The sequence below is a fragment of the Ixodes scapularis genome, unplaced genomic scaffold (genome assembly GCF_016920785.2).
Source record: "Ixodes scapularis isolate PalLabHiFi unplaced genomic scaffold, ASM1692078v2 PGA_scaffold1__304_contigs__length_218370807, whole genome shotgun sequence".
In the NCBI taxonomy this organism is placed as follows: domain Eukaryota; kingdom Metazoa; phylum Arthropoda; class Arachnida; order Ixodida; family Ixodidae; genus Ixodes; species Ixodes scapularis.
The window spans coordinates 173,354,349-173,378,181 of record NW_024609846.1 but is presented as its reverse complement, the minus strand read 5'-3'; the positions used below and the strand labels follow the sequence as shown (position 1 = coordinate 173,378,181).

Here is a 23,833-nt window from a genome sequence, read left to right as displayed (position 1 = left end):
AAGGCGGAAAACAGTTGCTGGGCCATCGCACATTGCCCGTACGACTGTCTCCGATGCCTCCACGGTGCTTCGGTACCGAAAACGCTTGCCAACATTAAAATGGCGACGCTCTCAGTGTTGCCAGACCACAAAGCAATTTCGCATAAGGCCTATTACACTACCCTAGGGTGCGTACATGTTTCCGCTCCACTTTAGGGTGGCGCCAACCTCTTGTTACCCTTTTCCAGATCCTCTCCCACCGCCAATTTTTCCTACTTCTTAGTCCGCGAAACGTACACAACATTGAGTTTCTGTAGTCTCGACACACCGGCAACACTGTGAGGCCACTTCCGTTTCCGTTCATAAAAGGAGTCGGAGGCTCAGCGGGATGGCGGTATTCGTGGCTGTCGCTCTCTTTATCCGGGTGTTTCATATATTGAAGTTGCAAGCAGGAAGTGTGCGTTCCTTTTATCGAAACACGAGTTCCCGCGACAAAATGGAACGCAACAGACCGGCATCGCACGCCGAAACCTCGCCGTCGGAACGAGAGCGGCGAGCGCCCCCTAGCCCTAACAAGGATTATATATAGCGGTGTAGTCCGAGCGCACGGCCGGCGAGTGTGAAAAAATGGTCGACGAAAACAGCGGAGGTTGCCATGGTAACGAGGTAGGCAACACTGGCTTGTCGGACACAGGTACCACAAACGTTGTAGCCATCCTAAACAGCGGAGCGGCGGAAACATCTAGGCGCCCTACACTACCCCCTTTAAGACACTGTACACTTCCTCTCCCGTTCACAATATAATTGCAAATGCCTCAACTGATTTGGGTTCAACTTCGTTACCTAAATGGCAGTGTTGGTTGTCAGGTGGGGCCACGCAACTTTCGGCACGGAGGCCAAATAAAACGAGCTACTGTGCTTATTCTTGGCCTCGTACACCCTTGATAAACTCATCGATCCATGGTGGGCGTCGACTTTTTGACACACCTCTTTTTTTTTCCGCAAAGAAAATTTTCAAAAGCCCGCTGCTCATTCTTGTTCGTTGAAACTTGAAACATACACAAAATACGGGCCCACCGGAAGTAACGCAAAATACGGTCCCACCGGAAGTACTCTAGAGTCCAGGAAGTCCCCCATTGCTCGTTTATGTTTCAATAGGTATACAATGTACAGGGAGTTCCCTAGAAACAAGAGCCGTGTTTTTCGGCTCGGGTAAATAAACTAAGCATCGCAGTCAGCTCAAACTTCATGCGACTGTGACGCGAGCGGTTGGAAGAGCGCTCGAAAGTTTGAGAACATGTCGTCACCTGAATCAAAAGATAAGTGAGAAAACGGAAATTTCTTTATGAGCCGACAGCAAGCTAAGCCTAATATTGTCAATACGAGAAATGAGACAGCGAGTACCTGAGGTACCTATTTTAGTAAAAAAAAAACTTTGCAGAAAAAAAGAAAACAATAACTCCTTTTTTTTTTTTTTACTGAGATAGATGCTACATGCTCCCACCGTGCCATTCATGTCTTGTTTTTACGATATTAGGCTTAGCTGGGACGTCAACTCAGAGAAATTCCGCCTTTCCTCGATTGTCTTTTGGTCGAGATGACGTCATGTTCTTGGGCTTTCCCGTTCCATCCCAGCCACTAATGTCACATTCTTACGAAATTTAACCTTTCTGCGATACTTAGTTTACTTACCCGGGCCAAAAAACGATGTTTTTGTTTAATAATAAAATGCTTAACCTCGATCTTTTAGAGATCAGGGATCAGTTAATATCAGTGGCTCGGTCCCGCAAGCAGACTCCCGAATAGAACGGTTCAACAATGCCCATCTTTCCATCTACATTCCCTGCAATTATCTAGGTTTCGCATTCAGTCCTGCTCTACGCAATTTCCGGCGTGTATATTTCCTCTAAAAACCCGGAGCGCCGCTCACTGCAACCCACAAACGACGCACCAAAAATGACGAAGGCGCAAATTCTTTTTTTTTTTGTCTACCCAATAATATTATTTTTATTGTAACTGTGATTATAACGTGAGCATGCACAACGTTGTGCTCAGTGTGAGTGTCACAACTTATTTCTGTGTCATGAAGCTTTCTTAGCTTTTCATTAACTGAAACCTCTCACTGATTTCAAGGATTGGACCGCAAGAGGAAATATGTCAATTTTTTTTTTTTTTTAGAACAACCTTGTCTTTAGGCATTATCATTAATTCAAAACCGCCTAATAACAATCTTCTCTATTAGAAAAACACCAATCTTCGTTCTTTTTTTTTTTTTTTTTTCCCTGTGAGTTTGGAAACGAACACCTGCAAGGGGCACGGGACCGCTCTTATCAAAAATATCAAGCAAATGAAGAAAGTCACGATGATCCCCGGCATCGTGTAGAAAGTATACCTTCATGACTTCACTCATCTAGACTCTTCGCTCTGCGCTCTTTTGTTCTACCTGCCCTTTTCTCTTCCTGCGTGTTCTGTGCTTTGTTTTATCATGTTGAAGTACCAACTAGCTCAAATCACAACTTAACGAAATTAGATGGCTGTTTTTGAGCACAGAATGTGTTTCATCGTCCTGTTTTCATGGAAATTAGTAACATTTCTGGTGTACTGCTTCGGTGTAACAAAAGAAAAAAAAAAAGAAAACCGACATCAAAAGCCTTACATCCTTACGGAAGCGTATAAAGGAATTTTCAGTCTCCCTGCAGGACTTGAACTCACCACTTTGAGATTTTGAGCCGCGCTTTAGCGACTGAAGTAGAAAGACACGGCGTTTGTTCTCGACGCAGAGGAGACCCTTTCTCGCGGTGTTCGATGGCCGCACGCATCCCGGTCTTGAAAAACGTGCGGGCATGTCATATGCTGCGCCATCTCTCGGTGTTTGTCCGCAATGGAAGCCAATCTTGGACCCACTTGCTTTGTAGCGAGGCAGTGCCCTTTAGACGCCTCTCTTATTGATCAGAGTGGAAGAAGAGAAGTGGGAGCTGATCGAGAACGTAAAAAAATGCCAGAAGGAGGAGCCCACAGACGAACGCCGATAAGTGGCTGGACTGTCACAGATTCTATGCTTACCAATCTTTGTCAACAAACCAAAGCGTGTACATTTTATCTTGTTTTTTTTATTAATTTGAATTAGGTATTGACTGAACCGTACTACGGATGTTGCAAGCGATGGTTATAGGTGAAAATATTGACCAAGCAACATTATTGTGATATTGAAGAAGTATGAACGGCAAGAGCAACATAACGACGGCCTAAAATTTTCAATGACTATAGTTCATCAAAACAACCTTTTGAGTTACTTTTTTTTTTATCTAGCTCATTGTTTTGCTTTGCAGAACACCAAATCAGTGTCTAAAGGTCGTCTCATTAATGAGTGCCAGACCCAGTACGCCAGCGGCAGCAATCGTTTGAATTTAAATTTGAGAAATTTCCTGCGGATGGTCAGTGCTCATCGCCGTCGCCAGACTTCAGAGGGCTCATCGTACCACCGCGTATTCTTGGTTCCTCTTTTCCAATCGCCACTTATCTATGCTTTCAAACTTTGCTTTGCCCAGGGGGACAGTTCCCGCCGTATGGGTCAGGCGCGAAGTAGTTGGCTGACAAGTGCAGCCCGCCAAGAACCCCAACCACCAGTAAGAGCCTCCCATTGCTTCAAAGATGGGTTTCGGTTACAGAATCCCGTAATCAGCGCTCTAAAATAAATTACAATGCGTCTATTTTTCTAAGAGCAGTTGCAAGAGCCAATCGCTGAAATCTACGCAAGACACTCGGCGAATGAGAAGGCTGAAAATAATGTTAGTGCTATAAAAACTAGCCTGCGCAGTGACACCACGGTGTTTAGAACGCGTTTCCAAATGGTGTTCAGCATCCTATTCGGGGAAAAAGGCGTCTGCCTCTTGCCCTGTGGCAACGTTTTTAGGTCAGCTCAGTTACGGAACCGCTCAAAGACGCTGCATGCACGAGCAGTAACTCCCCCCCCCCCCCCCCCCCCCCCCTCACTCACCACGACTCGCGTCCCGTCGAGCCGCCGTCCCATCTATAGTATCCGCCTACGGGGCGGCCGCCAGGAGGCTTGGTCGGAGAGGCTGGGCGCTAAAACATAATTTCTCAGAAACAACAAAAAGTATTTTGTACATTTTTTGTATGTTAAACAAATGATGTTAATCGAACTCTTGGCTATTTTGAAAGTTCCGGGCACCACTGCCCACATTGCTTTTCACGGCCCTCGGTACGGCCGTTCTTGCATGAACTGGAGACTTGGCCGTTTAATTGAGACGCAACATTACGAGGCTCTGGAAATTTAATAAAAGCAATTCAATTATCAGTCATAGCAGAAGAAATTAAAAACGTATTGTAGCTTACACCCGAATCCAAGTTAACTAAACAAAAAGAAATATCTCAGTCTCTTTTTTTGGACTCAAAATTGCGTCTTTAAATATTTGTGCTGTAATGTAAGATAGAGAATATTGTTACGTAATTAGGCGCCAATCAAAATTTTGTGATAAGCAATGATATTGTTTTACAACGTTTTCTTCTTTTTTTTAGCTGCATAGGTTTTATGCAAATTTCGAACACGATATCAACAAAAATATATTTTTTTTTTACGAATATATATATATATATACTTTAAAAGATTTTTTATTTAAACTAACATTATTCTACATATCCCAGAAATTAAAAAAAATGCCGGGTCTCCTTTGGCATGGAATAACCCTCCCGTTATTCGCCAAGGTCTTTCCGTATCTTGCAGCTTTTGGCTCTACCGAATGCTTTAGACGAAAATAAAATCACTCGATATTTTTTTTAGATTAAATTACGCGAAATTCATTAATTGAGGTGTCCGCGCTCAGCGAGACTGTATATTACACATGCGTCTGCAAAGAGTATAGTGCATTTCTTCGTATATTTAAAGTGAAATCCCTGTACTGTTTGAAAAGATGTTGCCACCTTTTTCAGAAGAGGGTCAGGATCGGTTTCGTGGGAAGAGAAGACGCTGATGCCCAGGTAGAACGTCATGATGGCAAAACTTAAAATGAAGGCTATGATGTCCTGGAACCGTGCCTTCACAATGCCGCTGATGATGAACCAGGCGTTGAAAACTACAAGAGATAGTGGGGAAGGTTAGAGGTAACGTAATATCGCGGCATGAAAAATAAAGATTAGCAGCAGAATGCGATATGTTAATAGCGTTCCGATTTTTGAACTGGTTTGAATGCCCAGAATGATTTTTGATGAGTCACTTCTTTACTCGAGAAACAGTAATCCAAACGACGACAGGTGTGACCATCTAGGTGTGACCGCAAACCAGTGAGCGTTTCTAATGAGCTAAGGAAACACAAAATATACGACAACTGAAAACAAAGTAGCCATTCAAAAAAGTAATGAAACGACGGTTGTGAAGGCCAACGGAACATCAAACTTGGTCAGATATAGTCAGGTTATGTTTGGGAAGCTTATGTTAGGGTAGAAAACCTGTCAGAAATCTTTTTAAGCGAACAGCAACACAAAATTGTACCGATTTATTATTTAGGGACATCTTATATATTTCAAAGCATTCATTTCGGTAAACAAATTATTTTAAGCGGAATAGTAAATCATATCACTTTGTATCTGGACGCCTTGATGAGTTTATAAAAAGTGTACAACTGTAAGAAATGTATTAATCTGTGTAGTGTGCCTTCTAACATTGTCCTCGACATCACGCAATCATATAGTTCACGCACAATATTAATATGAATATATAGTAATGAGTATATATTCTAATGTGTGAGGATTGCGCGTGGAAACACTACAAAAACTCGTAATAATGTTGACAGGTTGAAGTATTCGTGGTCGCCCTAGCGCCTCAAATCTTTAAAGCCCTCAAGAGCGAATCGGTAATAACAAATTAGGTTCTACAGAAACTCTGAGATAGGACGTCACCGAACGCAAGATAATTCTATATGACTGTGTTTTTAATCTACTCACAATGCGTATGATAAAACAAAATCTTTTAAAGTCTACCTATAACCACACCTTAGGGTAAATGTATTAAAGCTGCTGTTCTGATTAGTTCGACACGCAAAGATGGGAACCAATCATGTTCAATGCCATTGGCATGCTACTTCACGAATACAAAGGGGCACGCGGGAACTATTTAGTACTTATCCCCTTCCGTTCCGCTGTTTCTTCCATAAACTATGCGAAAAAGATTTCTTTCTGACCCGGCCAAAACAACTAAATTTTGAACAGCTCATTTCGCGTCAGTGTGGTCTTTTAGTTAAACTGCACTCGTAGGCTTAGCTCTTTCGCACTAATGTGTTTCCGAGAGTATTGGATTCAGTAGGAACTGTGCATTATGGTAAAGCTACTTGTAATCAGGTGAGTCAATAGCTTGAGTGTAAAATTGTCTTAAACACCGATTTTTGATGTCAAGATCTCTATTTCTTGACACAAATAGTTAAACATACAAATCTCAATGAATTATCTCTCATGACTCCACCCCAAGTGCTTTGCTGCGAATAAATAGTGAAGACAACTGCACGAAACTTTTCACTTCCCGTTCTTGAGCATTTTCAGTATGTGCAACGAAGTTTTCCAAAAACGTTTTAAAACGCTACGGATTTTTACAATTGGACGTATAGAGCTCAACGAGGAAACGTATGGGGCGGTCTTGCTAAGACGGAAAATAACTTTTTAAAGACACTTCAGATAAAGGAATCGTTCCAGCAGAATGACGTTATCGATCGCGGCGTACATCGGATTAGGTATGCAAACTGGTAATCATCCAAACTGACGATCTAAAACAACAAAATAAACTTTGACGTAAAAATTCTAACTGGCACATTCCAATGACGGTTCTGTTACCCGTGGTCGGATTATGCCACAGCAGTTGCGAGAATTCCGACAACTAGATTCTTTTGTGCGTAATAGACCCTTTTCAAAAATTTGTCGAGCAACATTGGCGATCGCCTCCGCTTGGACATGAAGCGCGTGATTGTATCCGAGTCCTCGCCGAACGCTGACGTCACGCTTGTTTTTCGATACGAAATGAGCCGAGTTCACTCCGAGCGCTGACGCAGGCCTCGTGTCCAATGCATGCTCAGAATAGGTGAGCAAGCAATGGCGGACGGGCGTCGGCGCGGACTTTTGAAAAGGGTCCATACGCTGGCGCAGATGGGCTGCCTAATTTCCGAGATACCGAAACTAACAGAAAAAAAGATAACAAAAAAAAAAAAGACCCGAAGGCTCAGCGCACAAAGCGGCAGCAGAATAACGAGAGCCTCTTCTACGCCCACGTGACCCCAGTGCCTGTATATACGGGAAGGCGTTACGTATTGGAGAAAACGACCAAAAATAGCGTTCCTTATATATACATATATATATGTATAAACTTTTAGTCGAATTTCGTGGGCATTTAACCTTTTTTATGACTTCATGGGTAGGGAAATGTCCGAAAAATTATCAGGAACGAAAAAGGGGAACAAATGTGATTGCGGCGATTTGACACGCCGTTTGATGCGAATATTTTCACTCACTTGCTTCGTTTTATCCCCGGATTATCTCGCACAATGTTTCATTGAAATACCCAAACGTATCACTAATACAACGACGTGTTCTCATCTTAGAAATGCAACGGAAAAGCGTTCCTTTTGAATTACAGGAACTTGTAGCCGGAACTCGTTCCAAGATTGAGAAGGAACGAGGAACGAGCTTGCGTTTCTTGTTTTAGAGGAACGCGTACAACACTGCGTAACCCTTATCGAACGGCGGTGACTACCCCCCCCCCCCCCCCCCCCCCTCCTTCCTTTGCTGCGGAGGCTGACGTCCCTTCCGAGTGGGAATTACCACGCTCTTTCTTTGCGTCCAGTTTCAGTGTCTCCCGTCTTCGCGTTTTAAATTTGTCAGAGAGTGGCGAGGGGTAGAATTTAGTTATTTTAAGCCTAATACCTGATATGGTACAATCTGACGACGGGCAGCAGATCTGTATTTAAACTGCTCCAATTAAAATTACTTTTTGAAAACTAATTAGGGGACCTGATGTAATTATTGGCTAATCGGCACTTTTTTACACTTGTAACGTGACGTCTGCTGCGGTCGATAACTTTATGCCGAAGGAATAATTTCTTTATTTTAGGTGTCCTTTTCTTTTATTATTTTCCGATCTAGAAAAAAACGCCCAGAGTAGCATCAACATATATTTTGGAGAGTAAGTCAAACAGTTCATAAAACTTGGTGTTTCCCGACAATATGTTAGAGATCGCTGCACTGCACCAAACGCTATACATGCCTTGCACCTGCGTCACATGATGACGACGATCACCGGTAACCACCATGATGGCTGTTGAGGCAACGCTCATTTGCAGCGAAAGCCTGCGAATGACCGTTCCCTGGCAGAATAAAAGGGTGACAACAGGGCACGATTGTAACTTTGTTCCACGAAACCTGAATGTGCGACAATAATAGGACGAGGCAATCACAATGCTTACCTGATTTACCAAGCGACTGATCGCGAACTACAATACTTGGCATGAACACCATATTTCACGGACGAATTAATACTTATTTGAAACCGACCTTTCAGTATGGGTTATGATTATAATGCAATGAAATACAAAAGTGCAAGCGAGCTGGACAAGAATGGCAAAAATAATCCCCGGAGAAAGGAAACAAGGGGGACAAAAGAGAAAAACAAATATCCAAACACAGCTAGGTGACGGGCGCGCGACCGGAAAAATTCGCCCGGATCCCCCGGCCCTGGGGGTGGGAGGGGGGGGGGGGGGGGGAGGGGTTAATTAGACCAGACTTTTTCCCTCCAAAGGCCGGGGGGCGGTGCCCTTGGCATCCCTTGGGCGCCGCCGGCCAGTGTTTGCCCTGCCCAGCGGCGGCTGTTTCGGGGTGGGCGATGGCAAAACATATGCTTTGCCTCCCACTTTGAGAACTGGGGAGGGTGGGGCTCGGGGGGGTGGGGGGCGGGGGGGGGGGGGGGGGGGGGGGACCCCTCGTTGCTACGCCGATGTCGGCTTGTGTCTCCCGCGAAAACGGTGACCTTTGCAAAGAGCGAATCATGCAGGCGACCTGCTTAGGAAACATCATAATCTAAACGAGGAGGAGAGTCCTCTTGTCTGTTATTCATTTCTCCTTGTCTCCGGGTTTAGATTATGACGGTAACCTTGTGTTGTTTACCAGCGCTTCGCAAAATCGTAACAATTTTACTACAAGCGCGCTCGTAAAAATGTCGGGTACGTAATAAGTCTCCTTTTTTTTTTTTTTTTTTGTCGACACGACAGTTTGTTTGCCCGTAGAGCAATCGCACCAACGCCGAAACATTCCGCACGTACTAGTTGAACGTCATCATAGTAAGCTCGGCACATTTTTAGAAGGTCACATATAAAAAAAAAAAAACTGGGTACCTTTATTGAAAATATTGTGCATGTCAACGCATGCCCGGGCAGTTAGTGGCATCCCACTCCTTGGTTAGCGCTAAGCGCATCCGAGCGGTGTGAAATCGACCACCGGCATGGTACGGGGCCTTGTCCTTTCCTAGCGTGACGTCAAGTGCAAGACATGTATACGGCAGCCTTCCGTAAAGGCTGCTTGTTTAGCTGAATTGTGTGATCATATTTAGGTACTCACGAATAGGAATTAGGGTCATCAAGGTGAAGGTGAAGTCATCGGACCACCGGGGCAGTTTCGTAAGCCTTTGCACCGTGAACCCCAGAGCAACCACAGACGACAAAAGACCGAAGCCAAGCAGAAACTTTTCAGAACAGGAGAAACTGAAGGGATGTCTGACCTGTGGAAGAAAGGGAGACAGTTTTCAGCACAGTCATATATTCAATATCCAGCTCGCAGAATTTGTTTTTTCGTCAGATGCACCGACATTGTAAAGTATCTAATTTTGTGGTTAACTGAATCGAAGCATAGCAGTAGGTGTCTATTCGAAACCAAGATACGATACGCTTGTAATGATGATGATGATAATAAATCTTTATTGTAGAAGAGATGGCGCTATGGCCTCAGTAGGGAAAGGGGCTAGAGAAGCACAAGTTCACATCCTGCGGCCGTTCGAGCGCGCAAACTTTCATAACGAGGGTAGTGTGTTTTTAGTATAAACGTCATTTTTTGGGGTGACCCAGTTCTGCAGATTTTGGATGCATGGGTTTAGGTACTCGGCTATTTTTTTCTATAAGCCGGTGCAGTCCCATAAGAGGAGCTGAACAGTGGGAAGAACGCCGGCGAAACACGTAGTACAGATTACCGGCGTTTTTGATCACGACTCTTCCTTGCTCTCCGGCATCTGATCTGGTGGGCGGCCCCTCCGCGGCTTGTGGTCTTGCCATCTGGCAATTACATCCTCTGTGAGCAAAGCGCCGGCACGGACTTTGTGTACCGGCACTTGTGCCCCCCGAGGAAGTCGCTTGGATAACGGTGCGTAATTGTAAGGTGTCTATTCTTGCCACATCTTGGCGGGCCACAGCTTCCCGTTCGTGGAGTTATGGGTCTGCAATGCGAGCGGGACTGAGATTCCCGGGTTGAACCGGCCTTCCCTGTGCTCGCTCGCCCACGTGTAAGCAGCCTCGTTAGTGATGTCGCCTGCGTGTTTCGGGACCCAATTCGCGACTCCAGCGACCTATAGGGGGCGCTACCACCAAACAAACATGGCGGTTGAGTCCAGGTCGCGGCGGCTCGGCCGGGCCGCCTGAACAGGTGGTGCGTTCAATTGAACAGATTTTCTTTTGTTTAATGCCCAATTTTATAGGTATTTGGACTGAGACGGTTAAGTGTAGCCGGTGCAGATAAACTTTCAAAGCATAGTTTTGTTTTGCCGGTGTTTTTTTTTTTTTGTTTTTTTCGTGTCAAACTTTCGTTTCGGAGATTTCGTTCAAAACCGAAACTATGGGCTCGGGAGAGACGGTAATATACTAATCAGTTTTGATCATCTAAGGAAAGCGGCGATGACTATAGAATTGTTCCACAGAGAGTAACTTTTCAGCTAACTCGCGTGCCTCGACCATGCGACTTATCTGTCCGCGAAATCGAGGTTTTGTGCGTATTCCCGTTTACGAAACAGCTCCAGTCGTCTGCTCGGCCAACAACACAGGCTGCAGAAAAATCACGAAAATTAAGCAACCGCTTCTTGAGCCAAGGACCATGTTAACCCGCCGCCGCCCTACTAAGCAGCTGATACTTGTATTTCAATTCAGGTTTTAGTAGCAATCGAGAAGTCATTTTGACGAGCGGGTTATGTATTATATTACGCACTATGGGGGGGGGGGGGGGGTCCCACTAACGCGATATTAGTATATCCTTCGGGTTGAAATATGAGCTTAGTTGACTAGCTATTAGGTGAGCTGCTGAATAAAAGTATATTTGACAGACGGAGACATACTACTTAAACTTAGCCAAATGGTTCTATAGCCGGCAGCACGGAGACAAACTGAAGAGAGTCTTCATTGAAGATCCACGCAGAACCTCTCTGCATTGAACTTTGCTTCAAATTCTGAACGGAGAAAATTAGTATTTTTTTGTGGCCGGTCAACCTAATCAATGTAGACGTATACAGCCACTGGCTTCGACGTCCTCGTAATATAAATATTGGAGGCATGATAGGTCAAAATGCCGTGACAGCATCTAATGTTGCGAGACTTGTCTCCCACCTTTTGAAAACAGATAATTTCCCTCATTCATCACTTGCAGCGAGCAAGTTTTCCTGAATCAAGTAATTGCGAAATCAGCCCAACTGCTTCAGTGTGGTCCAGAGGCTTTTTCGGCGAAAAGCAGCCAAGATGAATAGCCAACGCACCGACCGGCGTGGGTGGCTCAAACTTGAAGCTAACCGAACACAACCAAACTCAAGAAAAACAGCTATCGAACCTTCCCATTCACTTGACTGCAACATTGATGTTCCTTCCAGTATCAGTTACCATGCAGTCGTCACTTTGAGCGTGATTCGAGACAGACAAGAAATCAAAAAGTTTTTCCGTGATTCCTCCCCATCCAAGAAATCGAATGCGCGCGACCGTGTGCTGTGGAGTAAACGGGCTTTCAAACACGTAATAGAAGAAAACAATCTACTAAGGCTTCACCACACTAATGATCACTCAGGGAAACTTAAGAAATATTCGGACCTTCGTCAAATTACATTGTTCGCCCCCGCGCCGACAACACGCCCCCGCGAAAGCCACCAAAGACGCGGAGGGGCGCGGAGCGACCTGGACCGGCTGGTTCCCGGTTTTCCCGCTTGGCGGCGTCCGTTTTGCTGGAGTCGCGAATAGCCCTTTTGCGAAATCCCCCAAGCGCCCTGGCCCGCGCGCGAGGAATTATGGGAGAGATTGTCCCTCGCCTGGCCGCTCTGCCTTGAGATCACATTGCCTTGTCGCTTGTCTCCTCTTAATCCTCTGTTTTTCGATTCCATTACCTATTTTTATCTATATACCAGTGTATTTTCTACTGCTTCTAAGTGTTTCTTCTCTCTTCTGCGCGCGATAATTCTAGTAGATATTTGGTATTTGTGTCTTGATTTGTCTTTTTCGACGGAAGTGCCGACGGACAACAGGCCGCTCGCGCGTCATTCCCCGGGAGAGTACTACCGCTGCTATCGACTCCTACCGCGCTGTTAGCTGCTCATTTTGGTTAATTTGACCCTTGTGCAGTCGAGAGGAGCCGTTTATGAATACCCGCACACATGTCATCGGCGTAGGCAGAGCTCTGAATCAACAATCGCGACGCGAGAGCCGAGAGCGCTGTGTTTAGGCCGTCCGCGCTCGCTCCATTGACTCGCACTGTAGCGTATGCCTTCGAGTTCCGCTTATTTAACCAAGATACAGCACGCCGCTTTGTCGCCGTGAACCATTTTTCCGAATGTTTGCGAAGCTGAGGCATATGCAATGTTACGGCGTCTGACAACTGCGCTCTGCGGCGCGATCCCTTCGCAAACACTGACGGCTCAATGTCGCGGCTTGAATGCGCCTATGGCATGCCTCCGTAATCCATCTACTAAGCTGTTGTCAGCTGCCAAGGCCCTTTTTCAAGTAGTGCAGAGATGCCTTGCCGCGAATCATTTGTCCGAATGCCTGCGAAGCCGTAACACCGTTCGTTATATCCAACGCTGCGGTGCCTGACAAACTTCGCGCAGCGGCGCCAGCCCTTCGCAAGCGCCGGTGGCCCGACGTCGCGGCTTGTATGCGCTTATGGTATGCCTTCTTAATCTATCTGCTCAGCGGTTCTCAGTTGCAAACCCAACTTTTCAGGTGCAGAAATGTGCTGTTACCCAGGCAGTTATCTTGAAACTCGTAGTTCCTTCGATAATTTTATTTCTCTAGAGTCAAGATGTTACCTCAAAGTATTTTATTTTTTTAGGTCACCTTCAGCAGCAACATGCCCGGTGGTAGTTTGCTGTGTGCCAGGCTGTGGAAACAATACTGCCAGGGCACATCATATTTACTGGCACCACTTTCCAAAAGACAGCGCCCTGCGAAGCGCTTGGGTGAGGACAACAGCGTGCAGTTGTCAGGCGCCGCAGCGTTGGATATGACGAACGGTGTTACGGCTTCGCAGGCATTCGGACAAATGATTCGCGGCAACACATCTCTGCACTTGAAAAAAAATGTTCAGCCTTTCTACTCTCGTAAAGAAGGAAGACCAGCGGAGCTGAACTCGATACACTGCCGCAACGCGCCCGTTTCGCGCTTTTTCTCGTCCGACACCCCGCCGATCGTAGATACGCCTCCGGCGAGCGAGAGTCGGTCGCACACGGCGCACGTGACGCGAAACTCCCTCCGGAACGTCGCCGTCGCGGCCGTGAACTGTTCAGCCGGCGTGGAGTGTAATCGTCGCCGGGCCTCGCGCTTGCACTTGCCCTCCGTGGCACGATCGTCGTCCGTGGCGTTGGCCCGCCGGCGCCCTTTACATCACTGGTTCTGTTCTCGGCGGCGGCTTTCCAGGCGACCGATGTGGTCTTCTTTGGCAAGGGAATCTGAAGCGCTCGACGCAGTGGAAGTGGAGGCGAAAGCGGCTTTGCGGCGGTTACGGACCCATTCGCGCTGCTGCGTACGTCCCCGCTCCTTCCGCAGCCAGTCTTCTTTCCCGAAAGGGCACGCGGCTGACCCATCCTGAGTCCAAACCTAAACTGATAAGAGCGTAGGAAACAGTGCGCAAAACAGACGAGGACGAAGAAACACGTGTCACGAGCGCTGCGCTCGTTACATGTGCTACTCCTTTGTCGTCTGTTTTTCGCGCGGTTTCCTACGATGAATTCCCACCAAAGCGCCGCCCAACTATCCATTCTTGTATGATAGCTGGAAAGGTTGGCGCCATCTACTAGTGACGGCGGCAACCATACTGGTTGTGTGCTTGCCGCCGTCGCTTATAGATGGTGGTAGCTGTCCAGAGGTGTTTTTGTCGACAAGTGTCTTGTACCGGACACGATCCTCGGGAACCTAGCCCTTAACTGCTCCACAGTAAAAGGGTGTTGGCAACTGACAACAGCTTAGCACATAGATTACGAAGGCATGCCATAGGCGTATTCAAACCGCGATATTGAGCCGTCGACGTTTGCGAAGGGATCACGCCGCAGCGTGCAGTTGTCAGACGCCGTAGCGTTGCATATGCCTCAGCTTTGCAAACATTCGGACAAATGGGTCGCGGCGACAAAGCGCCGTGCTTTATGTTGGTTAAGTAAGCGGAACTTCAAGGCATACGCTACAATGTGAGTCAATGGTGCGAGCGCGGGCGGCCAAATCACAGCGTACTCGGCTCTCGCGTCGCGATTGTTGATTTAGAGATCTGCCTACCCCGATGACATGTGCGCAGGTGTCCATAAACGGCTCCTCTCGACTGCACGCGGATCAAATGAACCAAAATCAACAGCTAACAGCGCAAAAGGGGGTATTCAATGGACGCCATATTGGAGGGCGATGCTTAGAGCGCATGCTCAGGACGAGCTCACATCAATAGCCTGCCAAGACCGGCAATATGGCGGTGCGGAATGCACGTGTCGAAAGAACTGTGGCAGCTCCTCGTCAGCACACGCTCAGCAGTCACGCACACAGCTATGGCCGCCAGTGAATACTCCCTATAAGCGTCGGTAGCAACGGTAGTACTCACCCGGGGAACGACGCGCGAGCGGCGTGTTGTCCGTCGGCACTCCCGTCAAAAAAGGCAAAATAAAGACACATATACCAAATATCTACAATAAATATCGCGAACAGAAGAGAACAGAAACACTTAGAAGCAATAAAAAACACACTGGAGTAGATAAAAATAGGTAATGGAATCGGAAAACAGAGTATTAAGAGGAGACAAGCGACAAGGCAATGCGATCTCAAGGCAGAGCGGCCAGGCGAGGGACAATCTCTTCCATAATTCCTCGCGCGCGGGCCGGGGCGCTTGGGAAAATTGCAAATCGTCTATCCTTCGATACCTTAACCGTTAGCAAATCGGAGCGCAGGCTCTTGATCTGCTGGCAGAGCGTGCATTCGCGTTGGGTCTTTCCTAGGCGTGTGAGGGCCTCCCTGCAGTCCGTAAAGATTGTTATACGAGTAAGAACGTGTGCTACACTCTAAGAAAAAAGTTGACCTCAAGGGACTAACGGCAGCATTTGGTCCTCTGAACTCCCAGTTGCTCCTCGAAAGGACCATCTGGCTCAAGCTAGGTACCGTGCGCAAAAGCTGGGGACTAACTGCGCTCGACTGGGACCAACCGATAGGCGTGCGCGAGCAAAAGCATCCATTAGTCCCCCTCAGACAGGGTGCATCTGTATGATTTAGTCCCCGAATGCAAACGGAATGTTCGCCAGGAGGACGGATGCTATTTCGCTTGTCTTGGGGATCGGCGAGACTCAGCCCAGCACGGCTGAAAGTGTTGACGAAACTCGGACGAAACTGGCGAATTTGTTTAATGTGCCAGGAACGTTAAGACATTGCATGGTAGAGCTTCACGCGTTGTGTGAAAGCGAGTGAACGAATGTGTTGACTCGACTTCTTCCAACTATCTCCTCAAAAACGATCTGTTGACATTCCAGAAGTCCCATTTACGTAATTTGCCTTCGCGCAAAAAATGTGCATTCATCCAAACGCAACACCTCCAAATACTAACACTTGTTTTCTTTTAAAAATGAAACTTAACAGTTTGTAGAAGCCACGCTTTTAACACCGGAGTCTCGCAGTCAGAATAAATGGTCATTTCAATCCCTAAAACTGAGCATTCCCACCGGCGATATAAGCAGTCGCGCGATGCCACTAGATCGCATCGCAAAAAAAATTAGATGGTCACACCGGCGTGTGCGATAAGCGAGTCCAACGCCTTCGTTGGCGAGTCGTTTGTCGAAAACTCTCGCTCCGAACGCCGTTGATTTGCTCAGCCGCTCCGCGACTAGATCGCATCGCAAAAAAGTTGAGTCGAGAAGCGACTGCTCCAATCGCGTCGCTTTTTGCCCGCGATGGTCGCTTTTGCGATGGAAGTTATCGCGCGGCTAGATCGCATCGCCGGTGGGAACGCGCCTCCGTCTCTGTGTGACAAACCTTTCTGGGTAGTCCAATGTCGAACTAAAATCCGCAACGACACACTTGATGCACGGCACGTTCCACTTAAAGAGCACATTCAGGGGCAGTATCCAGACGCCTTCATGCCATCGTCGTCGCTGTTTCCAAAACAATCCAGATGAACTACGAAGAACGAACCACGCCCGGAACGTCACACCTGGCAGCACCCTACTAATACAAAACAAATGCAAACTAAAAAAAAAAAAAAAAAAAAGCCACTTGAGAAAGTTGAAAATGCTTAAGAGAGAAAGAGAAAAGAAAGAAAAAAAAAGTGTCTGCTTGAGGTCACTCGACCGGCGTGTTGAAAGTGGCGACCGTCTCCCGTCCTTGGAGCTCTTCGGTGTCCTTGTGTCGTGTGCAGTGGGAGTGGGAAAAGAGATTATCTTCTGCGCGCACTGCCCCCTCCCCCCAATCCCCTACCCCGCATTCTTTGCTCCTTGTACACGCGGAGGGTTGGGCGTTGGTCAGATGGGGTCCGTCGGGAAAACGGGAAGTGTCTTTGTTTGAAAAGAACCTGTTTTTAGTAAGTTAAAAGTCGAAATACAGCCTTCGTCGGAGGCTGGTCGCCTTGTGTCGTCTCCGATCATGCCGGGATCGGGTTTGGATTCGCGGTACTGAAGCACTGCACTTGATCTGTTCTGACGTCGCAAGCCAAGGGAACTCGATTAAGGTATGTCGAAGTGCTTCTGTTTATGGTGTATTTATTAACTGTGGCTTCAGAAAGTGTTTTCTTTTGAGCGCGTTCTCTAGCTTGCAAAGCGCGCGCCATGCTCTATTCTTTTTGGCACCCCGGTTGCTGATTTTGTTATGCGGCACAGAGACCTCATATTCTATCGTATCGAGCGAAACGCCAGTTCTACCGATGGCTTATTTTTGTGTGTGTGTGTGTTTCGCAGACCCTGGCAGGATCGCTTGACCATAAACGCCTGTCCACATGCAGCGGAGCGCTACAGGCATAACGCTGACCTTGCGCTAAGCGCGTGCTGACGGGATCGGTCAAAAGCTTTGTATCGCACCGACAAAACTCATGCTCACGGCAGACGAAAAGTAGCTCATGACACGTGAGCAGCGCTACATCAGCGCTTCGCTGCGTGTGAGAACCGGCATTAATGGAGACATTTATTAGATTGTGCACTAGACTTTCGCGTTGATGGCGGGAGATCATGCCGTCACTTTGAAGCATAGTTTGAGCACGAACGCGCTGGGTCTGTAATTCGCAGCGAACGGTCTACTAAAATCTAATATTGCGCTGGTCTGCTGTCAACAGACTGCGTGTTGGATGTGAACCATTGTATCACTTATGCAGCCTATTTGTTAATTTATTATGCGTGTGTTATAACTTATATCTCATATATTTGTCAAGCGATTCGGTATTAATGCTGCCCTGTTACTAATAATCCAAATTCCTCGCAAACAGGAAAGAAGCTGCCGGAGCCCCAATAAGCGGTGCTGGGACCACGACCGACTTGGGCAGACGTCCCAGTGTCCAAGCCATCGTCGACGCAAGTGCGCTCTTCGGAATCTGGCCTTATCGTGGATTCTACCGCCCTGGAACTTTGACTTCAGTCATCCTTGAATGCGATGTGTATCTACGAGGCAATAAAGCTACTTTTAACCTGAACTCCACAATTTCGTTTCGGGAGATTTGTGGCACGGGACCAAATGAAAAAAATAAACCTTTAGTCCCAGAAGCCTAAATCCAAGGGCGCAACGTTTAGACCCAGGGGTCCAAGTGCAAGGGCCTAACAGTTAGTCCTCGGGGTTCATTTGAACCGGTGTAGCAGTTAGTCCCAGGGGTTCAAGCGCAAAGGTCTAACAGTTCGTCTTCGAGGTTCAATTGAAACGGTGTAACAGTTGGTCCCAAAGGACCAAGTGCAAGGGCCTAACAGTTGGTCCTCGAGGTGTAACTGAAAGGGTGCAACAGTTAGTCCCAACGGTGCTAGTGCGAGGGACTAACTGACGGGGCGCAACAGTTGCTCCCGTTACAGTTGCTCCCCTAGGGGACTAATGGTGGTGGCAGCGCATTTAGTCCCCCGAGGGACTAAGTCGCGCTCCCTTTTTTCTTAGAGTGTAGGTTGCAAAGTTCTTGTATCACCTTCAGTTGGCGCCTTCACAATCACGCACTGCGATATCAACCGTCCTGGGCCCTCGTGTAGACTATTAAAAAAATAATTTACCACAGCAAATTTTATTTAATCGAATGAAACTTTTAACAGTATTCGACAACAGCCGTATTTGCGAAATTACCAGAACGTAACTGCAAAATTGCCGGAAAGTAACATGCGTATACCTAAACTAGTTCTCATTGCGCGAAGAAATACTCAAAAGATTCGCAAGAAGAAAAACACCGAAATATATTCACTCAACGTAATACAAACTAAAAATGCGAGAGAAGTGACTACCAGCAATATTTCTTTTTATAAAAAAACAAGACAGCTAAACCACAATCACAAAATAACAATGTATGCTCTCGTATATGTGCGAACCCGGCCACGCGTAATTGGATTATAGTAACTGTATTTTTAACTTTACCTTCAATTCCCTTCCCCTTCTCTTTTTAATCTACGGCATTAAAACTTTTTTTTTTACAAAACACCTATACTATGTAAAACGGAATTGGAACCATTTAAGGCTTTCAAAGCATATCTTACAAAATGCAAAACCTTGTTTTTTTAGCCGTTATCACCGAAGTTGGGCACGACACCGGCAAGATGGAACGTTCACCCCTTTTACTGTTCCAGGTGCTGCTCTCTTTCGGCATGCCACGCGACAACATCACCCTTGGCGTCAACGGAACGGCCTCTTCTTCCTTCGCTTTCTTCACCACCGTCACGACAACACAACAGCCGGTTCTCGACCAATGGACAACCCTGCCAACCTGGATCGTCTACAACCGGCGGGACTCTATATAAAGAAGCCGTCAACGATTTCTTCTCGGGGCATGGCACCGGCAAGGTGGCACGCTCACCCATTCTACTGTTCCAGGTGCTGCTCTCATTCAGCATGCCAGGCGACAACATCACGATTGGCGCCAACGGAACGGCCTCTTCTTCCTTCGTTTTCTTCACCACCGTCACGACAACACAACAGCCGGTTCTGGACCAATGGATAACCCATCCCTGGAAACCTGGATCGTCTACAACCGGTGGGACCCTATATAAAAAAGCCGTCAACGATTTCTTCTCGGGGCATGACACCGGCAAGGTGGAACGCTCACCCCTTCTACTGTTCCAGGTGCTGCTCCCTTTCGGCTTGCCAGGTGACAACATCACCCTTGGCGCTAACGGAACGCCTCTTCTTCCTTCACTTTCTTCACCACCGTCACGACAACACAACAGCCGGTTCTGGACCAATGGATAACCCTGCCCTGGAAACTTGGATCGTCTACAACCGGTGGGACCCTATATAAGGAAGCCGTCAACGATTTCTTCTCGGGGCATGACACCGGTAGGGTGGAACGCTCACCCCTTCTACTGTTCCAGGTGCTGCTCTCTTTTGGCATGCCAGGCGACAACATCACGCTTGGCGCCAACGGAACGGCCTCTTCTTCCTTCGCTTTCTTCACCAACGTCACGAAAACACAACAGCCGGTTCTGGACCAATGGATAACTCTGCCCTGGAAACCTGGATCGTCTACAACCGGTGGGACCCTATATAAGGAAGCCGTCAACGATTTCTTCTCGGTGCATGGCACCGGCAAGGTGGTACGCTCACCCATTCTACTGTTCCAGGTGCTGCTCTCATTCAGCATGCCAGGCGACAACATCACGATTGGCGCCAACGGAACGGCCTCTTCTTCCTTCGTTTTCTTCACCACCGTCACGACAACACAACAGCCGGTTCTGGACCAATGGATAACCCATCCCTGGAAACCTGGATCGTCTACAACCGGTGGGACCCTATATAAAAAAGCCGTCAACGATTTCTTCTCGGGGCATGACACCGGCAAGGTGGAACGCTCACCCCTTCTACTGTTCCAGGTGCTGCTCCCTTTCGGCTTGCCAGGTGACAACATCACCCTTGGCGCCAACGGAACGCCTCTTCTTCCTTCACTTTCTTCACCACCGTCACGACAACACAACAGCCGGTTCTGGACCAATGGATAACCCTGCCCTGGAAACTTGGATCGTCTACAACCGGTGGGACCCCATATAAGGAAGCCGTCAACGATTTCTTCTCGGGGCATGACACCGGCAGGGTGGAACGCTCACCCCTTCTACTGTTCCAGGTGCTGCTCTCTTTCGGCATGCCAGGCGACAACATCACGCTTGGCGCCAACGGAACGGCCTCTTCTTCCTTCGCTTTCTCTTCTTCCCCACCGTCACGACAACACAACAGCCGGTTCTGGACCAACGGATAACCCTGCCCTGGAAACCTCGATCGTCTACAACCGGTGGGACCCTACATAAGGAAGGCGTCAACGATTTCTTTTCGGGGCATGGCACCGGCAAGGTGGAACGCTCACCCATTCTACTGTTCCAGGTGCTGCTCTCTTTCAGCATGCCAGGCGACAACATCACGCTTGGCGCCAACGGAACGGCCTCTTCTTCCTTCGCTTTCTTCACCACCGTCACGACAACACAACAGCCTTTTCTGGACCAATGGATAACCCTGCCCTGGGAAACTGGATCGTCTACAACCGGTGGCACCCTATATAAGGAAGCCGTCAACGATTTCTTCTCGGGGCATGACACCGGCAAGGTGGAACGCTCACCCATTCTACTGTTCCAGGTGCTGCTCTCTTTCGGCATGCCAGGCGACAACATCACCCTTGGCGTCAACGGAACGCCTCTTCTTCCTTCACTTTCTTCACCACCGTCACGACAACACAACAGCCGGTTCTGGACCAATGGATAACCCTGCCCTGGCAACTTGGATCGTCTACAACCGGTGGGACCCTATATAAGGAGGCCGTCAACGATTTCTTCTCGGGGCATGACACCGGCAGGGTGGAACGCTCACCCCTTCTACTGTTCCAGGTGCTGCTCTCTTTCGGCATGCCAGGCGCCAACATCACGCTTGGCGCCAGCGGAACGGCCTCTTCTTCCTTCGCTTTTTTTCACCAACGTCACGACAACACAACAGCCGGTTCTGTACCAATGGATAACCCTGCCCTGGAAACCTGGATCGTCTACAACCGGTGGGACCCGATATAAGGAAGCCGTCAACGATTTCTTCTCGGGGCATGACACCGGCAAGGTGGAACGCTCACCCCTTCTACTCTTCCAGGTGCTGCTCTCTTCTGGCATGCCAGGCGAGAACATCACGCTTGGCGCCAACGGAACGGCCTCTTCTTCCTTCGCTTTCTTCATGACCGTCACGACAACACAACAGCCGGTTCTGGACCAATGGATAACCCTGCCCTGGCAACCTGGATCGTCTACAACCGGTGGGACCCTATATAAGGAAGCCGTCAACGATTTCTTCTCGGGGCATGACACCGGCAGGGTGGAACGCTCACCCCTTCTACTGCTCCAGGTGCTGCTCTCCTTCAGCATGCCAGGCGACAACATCACGCTTGGCGCCAACGGAACGGCCTCTTCTTCCTTCGCTTTCTTCACCACCGTCACGACAACGCAACAGCCGGTTCTGGACCAATGGATAACCCTGTCCTGCAAACCTGGATCGTCTACAACCGGTGGCACCCTATATAAGGAAGCCGTCAACGATTTCTTCTCGGGGCATGACACCGGCAGGGTGGAACGCTCACCCCTTCTACTGTTCCAGGCGCTGCTCTCTTTCGGCATGCCAGGCGACAACATCACGCTTGGCGCCAGCAGAACAGCCTCTTCTTCCTTCGCTTTCTTCACCACCGTCACGACAACACAACAGCCGTTCCTGGACCAATGGATAACCCTGCCCTGGAAACCTGGATCGTCTACAACCGGCGGGATCCTATATAAGGAAGCCGTCAACGATTTCTTCTCGGGGCATGACACCAGCAAGATGGAACGCTCACCCCTTCTAATGTTCCAGGCTAGTTATATGACCACGCGCTTTTGTAAACCTTCCTCCGTAGTGACGGTGTCATGCCTCTTCGACACTCTAGGTTTTGGTAAGCGTGTCCGCTTGTTGTTTGAATTATTCTTCGCCTCTTACCTGTCCCGTTCGCGACTGCTGGTATCAGGCGACGTTGAATCCAACTCTGGCATCTGGCCCGGTGCTCCTGACAATGTACAAACGCAAATACTCGATACCGTCAATAGAATAAAGGAAGGGCAAAAGAGAATTCTTTCAGATATAACTAGACCATTTATCACTCATCACTGTCTCTTAAATTATATAGTACCCATGTACGTTTGAAACTAGAATTCGCATCTGTAGTCTGGAACTGCATATCTATAACAGCAAGTGAAAGTATAGAACATGTACAAAATCGATTTGTGCGCGTCATTTACGACCGATATTTTGGAAGAAAGTGTTTTTATGAATATAATTCGATTTTAGCAAAATTAACGTTGGGAACCTTAGGTAAAAGAAGGTCTTTTCGGGATGTTCAGTTTTTACATAGGCTAATTCATAATGCAATAGACAGCCGTACTCTCCTCACCTGTGTTCAGTTTCGCATACCACTTAGAACGAACTCTAGAAATCCTAGAGTCTTTGACCCAGACCTCATTCGAAACGCATCACCGGTTTCGCGTATCCAACATGTTTTAAACACGCAATTTAGTGACGTCGATATTTTTAGTACAAACCTGTCTTTTGGAGAACGATCATTTTGATGCATGTGTTTTTAATTGGCACATATACACGTTTGTGTACTTGCAAGTTTTTTTGTTTTTTTTTTTCACAACTCTTTATTTTGTCTACTCTGTATTTTGTGCGTATTTCAATTGTGTGTGCTTAACCCAGTAGGCTTTCGAGCTGTTGGTTAGCACAAGAGAAAAATAAACATTGATTGATTGATTGATTGATTGATAAAAACCATGAGAGAACATCAGAAGAACGCGGACGAACAGATAAGACAGCTACATGGAAAAGTGACCGCGCTGGAGGCCGAACTCATAAAATACAAAACCTTGCACAAAGATTCCAGCGAAAATTTGGTCACGTTATCAGAAAAATTAAATGATATGGTCTCTAAATGCGACGACGCCGAAAACCGATCTCGCCGTTCTAACCTTCTGTTTTATGGAATCATAGACGAACCAAGCGAAGCGTAGGCTGCATCAGAAAGGAAGGTTCTAGAATTCTGTAGTCACCATTTTGGCATCAGCATTAACCCCGATAATATTGAAAGAGCCCATCGCATTGAAAGGCATACCACCGAGAAAAAACGCCCCATCATTGTAAAGTTTTCTAGGTTGAAGGACAAAAGTAGCATCCTCTCCTCC

At 47.5% G+C, this 23,833-nt stretch overlaps 1 protein-coding gene across 1 annotated transcript in view; it reads right to left on the bottom strand.

Annotated features, from left to right (window-relative positions):
* Positions 1-23,833, bottom strand: part of LOC115325396 — a 104,189-nt gene that overhangs the window by 46,477 nt on the left and 33,879 nt on the right. Inside the window, exons 2-3 of the mRNA XM_040221460.2 lie at positions 9,589-9,748; positions 4,921-5,072 (exon numbers count right to left, since the gene is read on the bottom strand). Coding sequence (XP_040077394.1) covers positions 4,921-5,072; positions 9,589-9,748 — 312 coding nt within the window. The remainder of the gene's footprint in view (positions 1-4,920; positions 5,073-9,588; positions 9,749-23,833) is intronic.